Raw genomic sequence first — 17,668 nt, 5'->3', positions numbered from 1 at the left:
CTGATGTAACAGATAGCACCTAGTGATCCACCGAAAGACAGAGATGATAACAGCACTGAAAAGGACGCAGCTGTTCCAGTCGTCGGTTAAAAGCATTACATGGACAATTATCCTTCCCCTGCAATGTTTTTGTTTTGCATCTGATGTAATTTGACAAGGCAGTCACCTACTTCATATCCAGGGCTCTTATTATTTCTGTGGATGAATTGTTATAGAAGGACAGCTGGGGAAAACTAAACTTGCCTTCTGTTGAATAAAGAGTTGCTAAGAATAGGAAACAGGAAATTGTTAATGTGATTTTAAAGTGTATGTTACCAAAATTAAGAACCAAATCTTAATTATTCATAAAGACTTGGAATATAGGTGTAGAATTGAGAACAAGGGCAGTGATGTTCAGACTGTACAATGCACTAGTTAGAGCTCATCTGGATACTGTGGACAGTTCTGGGCTCCACACTTCAAGAAAGATATCGCTGCTCTAGAGGCAGTTCAGAGGAGAGCAACCAGACTTATTCCAGGTCTGAAGGGAATGTCCTACTGAGAGACTGAGGACGTGAACCTTTTCACCCTGGAACAGAGGAGACTAAGTGGGGACTTGATCCAAGTCTTCAAAATCATGAAAGACATCGACCACATCAAACCAGAGGAGCTTTTCCAGATCAGCAGGGACACACGCACCCGGGGACACAAATGGAGATTGGGCTTCAAGGCATTCAAGACAGAAAACAGGAGACACTTCTTCACACAGAGAGGCGTCACAATCTGAACAAACTCCCCAGCGATGTGGCTGAAGAGACAATTTGGGAACATTCAAAAACAGACTGGATAGGATCCTTGGATCACTTAGTTATTAATGGACACCAAATGAGCACGATGGGGCAAATGGCCTCCTCTCGATTGGACACTGTATTATGTTCTTATGTTCTTATAAATAATGAAACCATATTGCATCTAAGGGAGTAGTTTAGATTCATTGACAGCAAAATTACGGGGATAACTAACTCTTGCAGAAATCATACGAAGAAAAGTATATAATATTATAAAGAAATATAAGAGTGGATATGATTTCCTGGCAAGCTTATGCCCCTTCTAACCCAATAACCAACAAAGTCACATCTAGCCCGTGTCCGTCAGCACTGGGCACCAGTGAGAAATGCCCAGACTAATTGCAATCTGTTTCACCTTATGGGTTTAACAGTAACACACACAACGCGGCTCAGTTCTTATTTTATTTTTCTCCATAAACCAAATCCCCCACTGAATTTGCAATGAACAGGGCAATTAATGTTAAGTCTATTATTTCAAATTACAAAAGTCAAGGTTCCGTTCCTTTGAAGTGCAATATCAGAAATCGTCAAAGATGTTACCATGGAAATAATGGCATTCAATGCTCCGGCGCTCCGGTCGGATTTGCCACTGGCATTCAGCGTGAGAGTGACTCTTTTGTCTTGTTTTTCTTATAGTGTAATTGAAATGTTGACTTCAAACACCCAAGACATTTCCCCCCCACATCTGTAGTTAAGGAATGCTGGATAAAGCTATGTACTCCTACAAAAGTCATATTAATAAAGGAATTGTGAATAACAAGACCTTCACACATTGATGGGCCCTACCTTTGTAATTTGAGCTTTTCCTGCAATTCACTTGGCTTATTCCTTGTATACACTAGCTCTGAGAATGACTGAACTGCCTTGAAATCTGACAATATCCAGATCAGCAGGGACACAAATGGAAACTGGGCTTCAAGGCATTCGAGACACTTCTTCACACAGAGAGACGTCACAATCTGAACAAACTCCTCAGCAATGTGGCTGAAGAGACAATTTGGGAACATTCAAAAACAGACTGGATAGGATCCTTGATCACTTAGTTATTAATGGACACCAAACAAGCACGATGGGGCAAATGGCCTCCTCTCGATTGGACACTTTCTTATGTTCTTATGTTCTTCTTAATAAGATTTACAAAAAGGAAAACAAAACCATATCCAAAGCAAGTGCTTATTCGAGAGGTGTGGTTCCCAGTTCCTACTTGAAAATATGGGATGATGTGTACATTTCCCTCTGAGTAAGAAGCCTAAAAGTCAGCCTTCAGAGCTCACTGAGCAAAGGAAAATGAAAATGTCTCTCCAACACATTCCTAACCACACGTTATCAGTTGTAACATACATGCAACCTTAATGTATGCTAAACATGTATGATTTTGTACAGGATTTGTACAGTTGTGACAGTAAACACAATAGATTGCTCATTTGTAGTCTCAGCTGTATTTCCACTAAACTGTGCAGGTACTGGTCCTCTCATGTTGATAGGTGGTATTTATGCAAATGTACTCAATTAATTCCTAGGCTGTGCTTAGTTTAGGGAGGGCAGAGGAAAACCAAAACTGAAAACACATATGAACAGTCAGTATGTATTGTTATGCATTGGGGGAGTTGAAATGCAGTGTTTGACCGGAAAACTTGGGAGAATCTGGATTGCGGCCAAAATAAAAAACGACCACAGAGAAGGACAGGGTCAAACCCAAATACTGAGAAAATGACGTAAACATGACAAAAACACAGGACAAACACGCCCATTTCCACAGTTAAACCCACATTCCCGTGCTAATGCTACTGAGGTAATCGTATATATACTTAAATGATAACTGTTCAGTTTATTATGGGTAAAGTAAGTTGCTGATGGACGTCTCATGGTTCATTGAAACCTACTTACCTGCTTCACGTCATATGCCAGAAGCACAAAATTGAGGTCTGGAGAAACTTGAAACTTGGATGCTTTATAGGTTACCTAAGAGAAAAAAAAAGTTGTAAAAGTTGTAATTCATTTTATTTTACACTCAGTTCATTTGGATGTATAGTCAATCAATAATTACTGCAACGTTTTTATATCCTGTCCAAATTTTACATTTTGAATCGTCTGTTATAGATTTTCTGGTAAGCAAACCCCAGACAATAAATAAATAAAGTAAACTAGAAAGCGTTCATTGGGAAACAAACATTCTTCTCCAAGTAACACCTTGATGATACAAGATAACACTGTCATCTATTTAGCACTTGTGAATAAATACATAAATCTAAATAATACAAAAATGAAAACAATGTTGCAGGGGTGGGAGATTAAATTGTAGATAGTATAGGCTAAATAGCTAATATATATGGATGCATAGGACTCAAATATGTACTTAAATGGCTCTGAAATATTATGCATAATACATAATTTGTATTTTTATATAAAAAATAGAAATACCAGAGTAGTTACATTTACATTAAACTATAACTATTTCACATATACTTCTGTTGGTCTACAGCCCCTGCCAAAAGAGCAAGAATTGAAAGCCAAGTGCCAGCTACAATTTCTGCAATGTTTTATCTGTTGGAGCTGCTTTTCCTCCGTCTAACGCCCGAAGCCATGACTGTATCTGGAGTCTATGAATTAACAGAATATGAGCAGAGCTGTGCACAGATTGTGGGCCTCGAGTAATAAATCTGATGTTACACTTGCTTAAACACTTGTTACTCACAAAAGTGGTGTTTTTCAAAAGCATCTCTGTTTGGTTGTTTTTCAAATTAAGTTTCATGACATGGCCGTCTCTGTTCCGGTAAACAATTTGGTCGTCTGCTTGAGAGAAGGAGAAACAAATGATTACGAGTGCTGTTGAAAGCGCCGTGACAGTTTCCACCCCGATGATTTAGCCAATTTAATGCAGAGTCACTTCATCAGCGATACATACAGAGAGTAGTTACAAGGTGTAACATTGCCAAAGTGCCGAGAGATGGCATCATGAACAGGGACAGCAGAGAAGCGCTAATTAAGATTTAATCTGAATCCAAATCAAGAAATGGGATTCCTGCATTATGGTAATATCTTGCATCAAGCATTACAGACCAGATTTCACCACAAACATCAATACCTGACTACTGATGTCAACTTAAAAGGATATCAAGTTAGGAGACAAAAGAATATGATAACCTGCAGTCAATTAATTAAATCATAATAATGACTTGTGGTGTAAAATTATGGTGACAATCCATCTCTTTATTTTCTATGTGAGAGAACTCAAAACCACACACTTCAAATAATGGATGATGCATCTTCCCTGCCAGGGTTTGCATGAAACATGATCGAGTTTTAAAGACTTATGCATTATCTGTTAACTCTGGAGGGTTTGCTCATCTAATTTAGAAAGCATTTGATCTTTCGTGTTCAGCATGCGGTTGAATGTTTATTAAATACCCCCACAGTACACGGATTGCCACTGAAACAGGAACAAAAGCACTGTGATTCATATTCAAAGAAATGCGCTGCATGAGATTATAATTACTATTGTTATGCAATGTTTTAGACTCATGCATTTTATCCTAACAACAATTAGAGACATGCCGATCTCATTTCTTTATATTGCAGATACTATACTGTTGTTATTCAGATATCTTATGAGAGAATTGTTTTTAATAAGCCACTGCTGTGCACATTTATTTTGCCGGCTTTTTCCACACTTTTTTCCATTAAGACACACTTGTATCCTTTATTCTGAAGCAGCGAGTTGATCGATAAGGCGGTCGACAGGGAGGGGAGAAAAAATCCAGTGGGTGGTAGTGTGTCTGGAAGGCAAAAATTACCTTTTCCTCCTTCATATTGCCCTAATATCCCATTCACATGAGGACAACAACTCAATAAGTCATGTCCCCGAGCTTGAGACAGGATGACACTTCAAAAATGGAGTTTAAAAGAGAACCTGACAAGCTCAAAATCTTTGATTCATATTGTATCCAGAGCAGAGGCCAGAGCAGTTGTCGAGCTACTGATGAGAACAATAGGTTAATTTGTACGGAGAGAGTCTAAAGATTTGCAAAATACTTTTTTCTGTTACAGTGGTGAGCAGCAGGTGTTAGACGCGGTAATTGGGATGCATATTTGCAACCACTTTTTAATGAAAATCAAACTTTCTTGTGAAAATAAAAGAGCATCTTCAATTGCTCAAATTAAGCAAAGACACCTGTTCCTTAGTAGTACATTATATATATAATTATCACATGTATTTAATACCTGTGTTACACAACTCTTCTTTATAATAAACAAACACTTAAATACATACATACATACATACATATATACATACATACATCTTGGTATGCATATATTATTTCAGAGTTACTATGGGTCAGGGAGGTATTATGTTCATCATAATCAAACTCATGATAATAATTAGTAAAGACTTCTGGACTGTAGATTCCCATAGCCTTGAAATTAGAATTACAGTTAGTTGTTTTGCTAATGATGACAGACAGACTATTAAACCACCAAATGCTGATTTGTTCAGGGGAATATCAGGTCAAGATTTGAATAATATGTGAAATATGTCTCTGTACTCCTCTGCCTCTGGAGGGGTGATTTTGTGATAACATCCATCAAGGATTTAATTCCCCAGTGCGATCTTCTAAATCATCCAAAGCACTGTGGTTGATCAGATCGAGTATTGCTGCCATTTTGCCATTTGTAGAAAACATTGCTTGTAAATGCTGATGCTACATTTTAGCCATATTTGTGTATGACTAGAATTTCAGACAATTGTGTGTTTGTTAGCTCTTGTAAAATGTATCTCCCTTCATGACAGAACTGGCTTTAAATACTGAAACAGAAAACTATACTGTGTATTATTCACCAGGTATGATTGACCAAATACTGTTAATGGTCTTGATTTGCTGCCAGTGCAATTCTATTAACCACGGCTCCTAACTATGCTTCATCAATTTCATGGCTGTGTTTAAAACCAAAATGATGGTACTTTAGTATAACAACTCCAGACAGAGATCATTTAGCACAAAAAACCCTGCTCTGGAAAACGCACAGCAACGTTAGTTTTGATGTAATATTGACCTTGTTTTCTTATTAAGAGGAAAATGTTGCACTGGAACACGATGAGGAGGAACAGAAAGTGAACTCCAAACAAATGCAAAAAAGAATATCCACTCTTTAAAATAACTCTCAGTTCTTTTGCATATTCAAACATGGAACTTGGATGGAGACTCATAAAGTTGTGTACTTGCAGGCAACAAGTATTTTCTCATTTCTGTTCATCTTATCTCTATATTACTTAATTGGCGTATGAGTTTAGGTGATCATTTTTAGAATGATGCAGATTCTGTATTCTGTGTTGTTTTAAATCATTATTATATCAGCACCCATGCCTTTGTAAACAATGCCAGTGCATCTTTAACACCCACAGTTCTAGACCAGTCCTTAGTCTGTGAATTAATGAAAACAGGTGTCACGTTTGTAGACACAGTGCCTCATCCTTGCATACCGGGACCCTGGTTTAGAATGTGTGGTCCAGTAAAAACAGTGCCACCTACTGGAACACTAACTCCACCAGCATCCTGACTTTCTCTGATATCTCCTGTCCCAAGGACTAACCAGGAACAGTTCGAATCAACTAAGTCAGTCATTCCCAACCCTGGTCCTGGAGGAGCCCCTACCCAACCGAACTCTCAATTACTTTATTTAACCCTTAATTGAAGTAATCATTTCCTACATCAGAGCCTTTTCATTAGTTTAAACAGTAGGAAGTGTATAGAATTGCATAAACAAACAAATATTTTATTACACCATTTAAAAATCAAATCTATGCAGATTGTTACTTCAATTAAGGTCCAATTAAGTAGAGGCTCCTCCTTACTGAATATACACCAATCAGCCATAACATTATGACCACCTGCCTAATATTGTGTAGGTCCAAAACAGCCCTGACCTGTCGAGGCATGGACTCCACTAGACCTCTGAAGGTGTGCTGTGGTATCTGGCACCAAGATGTTAGCAGCAGATCCTTTAAGTCCTGTAAGTTGCGAGGTGGGGCCTCCATGGATCGGACTTGTTTGTCCAGCACATCCCACAGATGCTCGATTGGATTGAGATCTGGGGAATTTGGAGGCCAAGTCAACACCTTGAACTCGTGATTCATCAGATCAGGCCACCTTTTTCCATTGCTCTGTGGTCCAGTTCTGATGCTCACGTGCCCATTGTAGGTGCTTTCGGCAGTGGACAGGGGTCAGCATGGGCACCCTGAGTGGTCTGCGGCTACGCAGCCCCATACGCAACAAACTGCGATGCACTGTGTGTTCTGACACCTTTCTATCAGAACCAGAATTCACTTTTTCAGCAATTTGAGCTACAGTAGCTCGTCTGTTGGATCGGACCACACAGGCCAGCCTTCGCTCCCCACGTGCATCAGTGAGCCTTGGCCGCCCATGACCCTGTCGCCGGTTCACCGCTTTTCCTTCCTTGGACCACTTTTGATAGGTACTGACCACTGCAGACCGGGAACACCCCACAAGAGCTGCAGTTTTGGAGATGCTCTGACCCAGTCGTCTAGCCATCACAATTTGGCCCTTGTCAAAGTCGCTCAGATCCTTACGCTGCCCATTTTTCCTGCTTCTAACACATCAACTTTGAGGACAAAATGTTCACTTGCTGCCTAATATATCCCACCCACTGACAGGTGCCATGATAACGAGATTATCAGTGTTATTCACTTCACCTGTCAGTGGTCATAATGTTATGGCTGATTGTTGTATGTTTAGCTGACACAGAGCTACAGTTTTCAGCTCTGTGCATTGTTCTGGTCTGCCTAGTTCAGTACAGATTCTGTGTGGCTGATTCTTAGAAAAACACTTTCATCCAAGGCTGTGCAAAGAACAGACAACAAAGGAGACGTCTGTGATCAAGTTTGGGGTCCCTTATTGTTGCCATGTAGTTTCTCAGCAACCAAGGGAGTAATCTTCCATATGATGTTCTTTAGAAACACTTCAGATGAGTCTTCCTTAATTTAGAATACACGAGTTTGGTGTTATTGTAATGAATTGGGTCCTGAGTGTTCATTACCCACCTATCTATTGAGGGAGAAAATGTCTCCCTATCACAGAGCTAATATTAAAAGTAATTTTTATGATTGTGTGTTAAATAGGTTCACAAAGGGGATTTTAATATATCTCTGTGTGGTCCTTTAGTCTGCATGCAGTCTGATTATTTGCTCTCCATTTTATTCCATCACATACCTAAGAGCGGTTGCCGAGAGTCTAAATTGGCTTCTGATTACGCCTTCAGTATTAGGGGACTGTGGTTGGGAGTGATAACCTTTACATGACTTTGTTCTAACAATGTTGTGTATCGATCCTGAGAGACAGAATGTGTTTCGATGAGGGAATCTGAGGAGTCACTCATGATTTTATTTATTTATTTATTTGTTTGTTGATTCAAGAATCAATGGACATTGTATAAAAGACCAGGGTGCCGCGATACGCAGCTTAGACAACAGACCAATGATTTCAGGACGGAGAGTTTTTTAAAAGCCCATCAGAAGGCAGTTCATCACGTACACTCACCTAAAGGATTATTAGGAACACCTGTTCAATTTCTCATTAATGCAATTATCTAACCAACCAATCACATGGCAGTTGCTTCAATGCATTTAGGGGTGTGGTCCTGGTCAAGACAATCTCCTGAACTCCAAACTGAATGTCTGAATGGGAAAGAAAGGTGATTTAAGCAATTTTGAGCGTGGCATGGTTGTTGGTGCCAGACGGGCCGGTCTGAGTATTTCACAATCTGCTCAGTTACTGGGATTTTCACGCACAACCATTTCTAGGGTTTACAAAGAATGGTGTGAAAAGGGAAAAACATCCAGTATGCGGCAGTCCTGTGGGCGAAAATGCCTTGTTGATGCTAGAGGTGAGAGGAGAATGGGCCGACTGATTCAAGCTGATAGAAGAGCAACTTTGACTGAAATAACCACTCGTTACAACCGAGGTATGCAGCAAAGCATTTGTGAAGCCACAACACGTACAACCTTGAGGCGGATGGGCTACAACAGCAGAAGACCCCACCGGGTACCACTCATCTCCACTACAAATAGGAAAAAGAGGCTACAATTTGCACAAGCTCACCAAAATTGGACAGTTGAAGACTGGAAAAATGTTGCCTGGTCTGATGAGTTTCGATTTCTGTTGAGACATTCAGATGGTAGAGTCAGAATTTGGCGTAAACAGAATGAGAACATGGATCCATCATGCCTTGTTACCACTGTGCAGGCTGGTGGTGGTGGTGTAATGGTGTGGGGGATGTTTTCTTGGCACACTTTAGGCCCCTTAGTGCCAATTGGGCATCGTTTAAATGCCACGGCCTACCTGAGCATTGTTTCTGACCATGTCCATCCCTTTTTGACCACCATGTACCCATCCTCTGATGGCTACTTCCAGCAGGATAATGCACCATGTCACAAAGGTCGAATCATTTCAAATTGGTTTCTTGAACATGACAATGAGTTCACTGTAATAAACTTGCCCCCACTGTCACCAGATCTCAACCCAATAGAGCATCTTTGGGATGTGGTGGAACGGGAGCTTCGTGCCCTGGATGTGCATCCCACAAATCTCCATCAACTGCAAGATGCTATCCTATCAATATGGGCCAACATTTCTAAAGAATGCTTTCAGCACCTTGTTGAATCAATGCCACGTAGAATTAAGGCAGTTCTGAAGGCGAAAGGGGGTCAAACACAGTATTAGTATGGTGTTCCTAATAATCCTTTAGGTGAGTGTATGTACATGAGCAGACCATGTGATCTGAAGAACGGGAGCTTCTGACGATGAAGCAGCCTGGGTAGACATTATGAGACGATGAGGGACAATCTTAGCTTTCCCATTTCTTCTCACTGCATCTGATTGTAGGGATAGCTGAGCTGAGGGAGCAGTCTGAGGACTGTTTGTACATAATCGCTGAGCAGGACTCTACAATCAGCACACAGCTGACAAACGTCATGGACTTAATTAAAAGATTCACAGCTGAAAGTAACAGCTGGTGGAAATGTTTGCATTTTGTTTTTGGAGAAATTATGACTAAAGTGTGTCTCCAACATTTACCAGCAACACTGACATCTCAAAGTGTACTTGTGTTACAAATACAATATTGATACCAGCAGAACAAAATAAGTAATAATAGCAGAAGCTTCCTTGTGGAATTATGGTTGTTATTCAATGTTCAAAGATCACACCAGAGGGGCGCTCCCTTCCCTGCTCTCATGGTGTCGAGATGTGTCGTGCTCTTCAGTGAGGCTTTACGGATTACTCCGCTATGACAGGAGGCTGCCGGCACCATCACCACCTGACTGCCAACTCTGCGTGATCTCACGGTCTGGGATTAAACAACAGGAGAGCAGTTTGCCCTTCAAGGCTTCCGGTCCAGACAGATATCATTACAATAATATATGCTCACAATAAACTCTGATCTATGAGGGTTTTCACCACAATACCCCTCTCTCATGGTTAGCAGAGCAGAAGAAAGCAGCGCTCGAGTGTCGCTATTAATTCCCCTTAATCCAGGTCATTAATTTTCAATCCAAGTTCTGCCTCCAGAAAATGTTTAGGAGTAGAGGCCAAGCAGTGATGTAAATAGTTTAGATATCCACAAAGTGGGAAGAGTAGGCATTAAAGACATACATATATATATACAATCATACAGATTGATTTTGGTTTGTAAACAGCCTTTTAAAGATCTATTTTTATACAAATCACAAAGCCGGCTTCACACAGAGCGATATTGATGACACAACCAATCAGGAAGGACAACAGGTTCGTCTTTGTCCATGGATTTAGAAAGCTTCATATGAAACAGATGTAGATCGTGGAATCTAAATGTTAATTTGATTAGGAGAACACAGCTTAGCTCGGTTAGAAGCAATCAAGAGGTTTAAAAATACATATAGGAACAATGTTGGTTCTGCTAATGCTACACCTCTGTAATTAGACACGACTGGCAGATGGACTGTATTTACCAGCCCTGTTTGAATAGATATGCCATCCATCACGGTGAAGGATGCAGATGTTATTAATGCAGCCAATTTGTTTAATAGAGGTGACCAAACCGAATATTGTGTTTAGTCCCCCGACAAGAAGGCCAAGTAAATTATACTTTCCCACACAGGCATATGGTGATTTACCGATGTTCAGATTAGTAAAATGAAGCAAATGGAGATAATTTATTAATGTATCTCCATGAAGCCAGACTTAAAAAATGAAGATATTAGATGTTAAATATGATGTGAAATCCCCTCTCACATTATTTACATCAAAGGCTGGAGTAACTTAAACAAGAGCTGTCTCTGTCTTACTCACATTAACTGGCTTTCATTGCTTTCTACAAATTAAATATGAGACCAAAGCTACAGAGGAATGAGAGCTTCTAAGACTCAGATATTGTAAGTCTAAGAATATGATTGTTATGATTTATTCAGCTGGTTTCTCAGACCTCGATTGGGCACTAGTCCAGGCCTACTCTACCTCAAATAAGATTGGATAGTCCAAGACTAGTGCTAATCTGGGTCGGTGAAAGCAGCTAAATTTGTTATTGTTTGTTATTGTGGATAAAGACCTTTAGGGAAATACAAAGACACTGATAACACTTTATAATAAGGTGGTGTGATTCCTCATGAATTAATAGATGAAGACCACTGGATTAAAACATCAATACCTGATGAACATTACCTGATGAGTTCTGACGTTGAACCCTAACCCTCGAGGAACTGAGGTCTCTAGTTGAAATTAAAACACTTTCCCTAATAAGTACGGCATGCCTTTCTGATGATGTTAACATTAATATAATATAATATATATTTCAGATCAAAAAGCCTATAGCAACCAAAGTAGTGAGGTCAAACAGCCTGCTCTGGTCTTTCTCCTGTTCTTATGTTTGTAAGTTCAACAAATCAACTGGTGTTTGGGAAATATTTCTATGGCTTTCAGGTGGGATACATTTAATTAAGGTGATTAAGTAATCCATTGAATACATAATGCTATGATTAACATGCATGTGTTGTAGTTATTGTATCAGCACGTACCGTTTATCCACTTTGCCTCCGGGTGGTGAACAGTAAATTCCTCTGAAAGGAGATCTTCCAGAGTTAAGCTCGATCCCAACGACTTTGTAGCATCGTCTAAAAAATTCATTAAGAAAACAAAGCAGACATGAGACAGAGCCTCGGGCATCTAGAGACACAACGTATTCAGGATTTAATGTGATGCGGTTTATGTTAAGTGTGTGAAAAACTATGACTGTGGTCCTTATACAATAAATTATTCAACAAATATGACAAATATGTTGTGAGTGGTTTTATTATTAGTATTACATAAAGACGTGAAGTAAAGAACATGTGCAACTTCAGACGGACTGTATTCACGGGTTAAAGCCAAAATTAAGAGTCTTTCAGAGATATATATTGTCATCAGTGTAATCAGATACAATCATGATATTAAAATGATTTCAGAACTACAGTGCACTATATCTAAAGCTATTTAAATGAAGCTAGTGACGCTTAATTGCAAATTGCGATCAATGCTGCCTGGGGAGACCAACTATATCGGCTGGTTTTTGAGGATTTACAGTAAACTACAAGGGATCATTTGAAGAAGGGAGTGTAATTCCTCAGACTTAAAAGATCTTTAAAACATGTCAGGATCCTTCAGCAAGATCCGGGGTCTCTCTGGGAGGCACCACTTCAAACTGTGAACACACTTCACAAAATTCATCGGAGGATATTGCAGCGTGCATTGTTGAAGATATCCCAATTAGATTCATTTTGGTTATGAGACGCTGAAGGAAAATAAGGATTAAAGTCTTTAAGACCAATAAAGAAACCTGTGTCTAAAATGGGTGAAGATGGCTCAATGCTTAAGGAGCAGTTTCCCCAACAGACACAGCTGTTACACGGTTTATTTGATAAGTAACTAAGTGGGGAAGGATTATTATACAAATCTGCTTTCTGTAACACACAAGCATGCCTTGCGTTCAAAAGCACTGCAAGGGAAGTCAGTGTGTCAATTCCTGCACCCGTTTATGCGCAGAGTATCTCTCAATAAGTCTGTCTACTATCTGTCTAAATACTGTGTACAGTTCTGGGCTCCACACTTCAAGAAAGATATCGCTGCTCTAGAGGCAGTTCAGAGGAGAGCAACCAGACTTACTCCAGGTCTGAAGGGAATGTCTTACTGAGAGACTGAGGAACTGAACCTTTTCACCCTGGAACAGAGGACACTATGTGGAGACTTGATCCAAGTCTTCAAAATCATGAAAGGCATCGACCACATCAAACCAGAGGAGCTTTTCCAGATCAGCAGGGACACATGCACCCGGGGACACAAATGGAAATTGGGCTTCAAGGCATTCAAGATAGAAAACAGGAGACACTTCTTCACACAGAGAGGCGTCACAATCTGAACAAACTCCCCAGCGATGTGGCTGAAGAGACAATTTGGGAACATTCAAAAACAGACTGGGATAGGATCCTTGGATCACTTAGTTATTAATGGACACCAAACGAGTGTGATGGGGCGAATGGCCTCCTCTCGTTTACTTTCTTATGTTTCTTACTGTAAATGATTTTAAACACCAGCCTGTTAGTTATGAACTTGTACTGACTGTTGCTTCTTTGAAGGCCTGTCTGTGTTTGATAATACATATGCTTTATCATGTTATAATTCAGATCATTTAACACTTGTTACTTGATGTTTTGCATTCAATGGGCTGTGCAGCTCTGTTATGGTGGCAATGAATGGCTCCACTAATGATATTGATATTATTCCTCGGAAACACACTTACCTTTAGACAGAAGAACAATGGCGAGAGCAATGAAGGAGCACACGATTATAATGACCACGAGAGAAATGGCGATGCCCTTCCAGTTCTTCTCCGGATTGCTCACTCCCAGGTCCTACAGAACAGGCAAGAACACAAGAGGTTAGTAATGAGGTCAACGGGGAACTTGCCTTACCTCCAGACCTTGTCTTAACTTAATGACTTTGCCGTTACTGCAGAGTCAATAGCGCCAATAATATACAGTGTCGTTCTGTAATAATTAGATCTGATAGAAACATTTTCTTCTGTAGTGTTGCTAGTCTGTCTTCTTTGTAGTCTAGTCCCTGATTTCCCACCTCACCTATATAGTATGTTTGTAAGTAACAGATAAGGCACTGGAGAACAAGTAAGTAATCAATGACCTTCAAAGGGAAAATGGAAACAAACCAATTGATGACATACAGAGAACTGATCTAGGGGCTTAAATTGGAGCACATGGAAATGAAATCCATATATAGGGAGACCATAGCAAATTATCATTGAGCTTAAATGAGACTGGGGTTCGTAGAAGAATTCAATATATGTTCTTGTAGGAAAGTCTCCCGGATAACGAGACATACTAGAAATCCTGATACCAAAACGCATCAAAGTCCTCTCTCACAAACAATCAGTGCTAATGATAGGAGTGCCGATGGTGTCGGCTCTGTGCTCAGGGACTCCGCAGAGAGACCTGTCAAGTGAGGAGAGCGTGAATCATCTGTTTCTCCAACAGCCATCCTCAATATTGATCTGTTTGTCCCTTTAAATAGCAGAATCTTTGAAACTGTAGGCTACGTGTGACGATTTAAAGGAGCCTCTTCAAAAAAGTATGTAGCTTCATATTAATAGTAATTGCGCTAATATAAAGCCTTACACCCAGAAGGATGCTCAAATGCTTGAATGTTTCAAATGAGATTTAGTTATAAAAATACTGAAATAGCTTGGTTTGATAAGTGTTCACCCTCCTTGTGATAGATAAATTCTAAATTTGCTCAGCTGTAAGCAATTGCCTTCAAAAATTGCACACCAAGTTAAGTGGCCTCTACCGGTGTTAAATTGTAGAGATTCACGTGATTTCAGGAGAAATCCAACATTTCCCATAGGTCCCTCTGCTGGGTCGTGCGTCTTAAAACAAAGACTCAACCATGAGCATCGAGGTGCTTTCAAAATACCTCCGGGACAAAGTTGTTCAAAGGCACCGATCAGGGGATGGGTAAAAACATATCACAGGTCTTGAATGTCTTGGAGCCGGTCAATGATTGATTATTGGAAGTGGAAGGTGTGTGGCACCACCAAGACCCTGCCTAGATCAGGCCGTCCCTCCAAACTAGAAGACTGATCAGAGAGGCTACCCAGAGGCCAATGGCAACTTCGCAAGAGCTGATTTAGCCTAACTGTTAATCCCCGTGTGCACCAGACCATGATTGATTCAGCGTTTCAACGATTGATACAAATTACAAAAAACATACACTGACTAAAAGCTTTGTCAAACGAGCTCCACTGGGTTTCCAACTAATGTTGAAATAACGTGTTGTTAATGTTGCTTCCTGCTAATGGCATTATTTACCTTTAAAAGGCCTTAATTACCAATTTAATTAAAAAATAACCCAGAGCACTGAAAAACTTTCTTCAAGACCTTTTCCCCCACAATCGGTAGTTATTATGAATCAATAAAGGGGGAAGGTCTTGGGGGGAGTGCACTCGGTAATGATATCAGCATAATTTTTCTAAATTGCCTCCATTCAATCCTCTTGGTATCTATAAGCATGCTGGAGTCTTTAACCCATGAAATCTGGCAGCATTTTCCTGGGCCTTTTATGTGTGAATCAATCTTATGTTGTGAATTGTCGAATAGCTGCTTGGTAGCTGGCAATCATGGCTGTGCGGTGGGAGTAGTTTCAATGGAAATACACTGTTTATTCTTGCATGGTCTAATTGTTTGGGTTTTTTCCTCCTTTGTCTGTGGGCAGATGGATTTTGTATCCCTGTCTTATTGTCAGTGATGCTGTCTATGAAATTATTTAAGAGAATCATACAAAACATTGTTCTGCATTAATTTCTGATGTATAATTTCCACTGGTATTGCTGGAGACTTTGAAGAACATAAGCTACATATTTGTATTAATGATGATCTTTCCATATGGCTAGATGGAATGTAATCTATACCTCCAATGTCTAAATATAAGACACGCACCGCGAGCCACCAGAACAGCTTCAATGCTCTTGGCACAGATTCTACGAGTCTCTGGACTCTACTGGAGGGATGGGACACCATTCTTCCAAAAGATAAGATATGATGGTCGGTCCATAATCTCCCATAGGTGTTCAGTTGGGTTGAGATCTGGTGACTGCAAAGCCCATAGCATATGATTCACATCATTTTCATACTCATCAGACCATTCAGTGACCCTCGTGCCCTATGGATGGGGGCATTGTCATGATGGAAGAGACCACTCCCATCAGGAGAGAAATGTGTCACCATAGGATAAAGCCGATCACTCAGAATAACTGTCATGATTTGCAGTGACCCTCCCTCTAAGGGGACAAGTGGACACAAACCATGCCAGGACAATGCCCCCCACAGCAAAACAGAGCTTCCGGACCCCCTGACTGTAGGGGTCCAGCAGTCAGGCCTGTCTCGTTCTCTTGGTGTCCCACACATGCACTCACCCACTTGTCCAGAACACGAGCCAGTTGAGTGTCTTTGTGACTGAAGCTCCAGGCATTTGTGCCCCAATAATGACCCCTCTTTCAAAGTCACTTATATCCTTTCCTCTTGCCATCTTGATCCAAAATTGAGGTCAACTGGGCCTGCTCAGCATTTGTATACATGCCACAGAGCATGATAGGATGTGAATTGCTTAATTGTATCATTCAGAGCACCTGTTTGGAGGATCTGCATTCGTTATGTTCCTCCACTCATTTATTCAGGTTTTTCCTTTAATTTGTCACCCATCTGTATAAGTCTGCATTCTGTATTTAGAATAGCAACACCTTCGTCAGCCATCTTGCTTCTCTCATGCAACTTAGCTTGGCAGTAGCTTGTAAATAGAGTAATCTACCTTCTCTGAACTTCCCCTCAACATTGTCAGAACCATGCCTACAAGACAGTTCCTCAGTGGTAAGTAAAATCATAGACTTTGGGTCTAATCACGTTGAGTTAAACTTGTAATCTCTTTATCCCTCCATTCTGTACAAATCAGCAATTTGCCCTTGGTAAATATCGCAATGATTTTCCCCCCTTTTCTTCCATTTTTTAATGTATCTATTAATTGTGAGCTTCACTTCCCTCAAGCATCCTTATCATTCTTGGACCTGTTCAGCTCTCCAAAAATATAATATTTCATACTTTTAACTTTCATACCTTAACTTTAAAATGTAGTGAAGACAGTGGTTTATATCATTAGTGACACAAACTGTCCTATTATATCATATTCCTATTAGGAAAACAAACACAAAGATAAGTGACATGCAAGTATTTAAAAAAAGGGAAAATCCAGCTCCAAAAAATTACAAATGCCTTCTGACAAGCACATCATTCACCAATCATTGTTTCTCTGCTCCATGGAAATATATCCGATCTGTATTAGTTTACTTATTGCTTTTAAATGTCACTGTGCATTAGAATATGACACTTTCGCCCTTCTTCGAAACCACTTGGCGAAATATATAATTGTATATTGACAGGGCTGCTCGGAACCATAAATGATAATGAATGTTAGCTGTTAAGATTAGTAAAACAAGACGAAAATAATGAATTTTTTGAAGTGTTTGAAATAAGAATTTAATGGATGGCAGGCAGACTCTGCTATGAGTCGCACGGTATAACCAGGGACTCGGAAAGTCCTTTAATATGACAATAAAGCTGTGTGTGCTCTCTCTTAACCCCTTCATGTCAATCTCTGCCAGCTACTGTATATTCCCTATATGTTAGAATTCAAAGAAGAGCAAGCGCTGGCTTCCCCGATGAATAACTCTCACTGAATTATTCATGACACGTGGGCCTC

General features: G+C 40.0%; 1 protein-coding gene across 1 annotated transcript in view; it reads right to left on the bottom strand.

Moving 5' to 3' along the window:
- The window catches only part of LOC136711752 (inactive dipeptidyl peptidase 10-like), a 103,984-nt gene that overhangs the window by 39,302 nt on the left and 47,014 nt on the right, over positions 1-17,668 (bottom strand). Inside the window, exons 2-5 of the mRNA XM_066688207.1 lie at positions 13,647-13,758; positions 11,890-11,985; positions 3,523-3,617; positions 2,715-2,789 (exon numbers count right to left, since the gene is read on the bottom strand). Of these exons, the coding sequence (XP_066544304.1) occupies positions 2,715-2,789; positions 3,523-3,617; positions 11,890-11,985; positions 13,647-13,758 (378 nt within the window). The remainder of the gene's footprint in view (positions 1-2,714; positions 2,790-3,522; positions 3,618-11,889; positions 11,986-13,646; positions 13,759-17,668) is intronic.

This window comes from Amia ocellicauda, chromosome 16 (assembly GCF_036373705.1).
Source record: "Amia ocellicauda isolate fAmiCal2 chromosome 16, fAmiCal2.hap1, whole genome shotgun sequence".
Lineage (NCBI taxonomy): Eukaryota > Metazoa > Chordata > Actinopteri > Amiiformes > Amiidae > Amia > Amia ocellicauda.
Note: the sequence above shows the minus strand (reverse complement) of the source record. Positions and strands in the feature narration are given on the sequence as shown.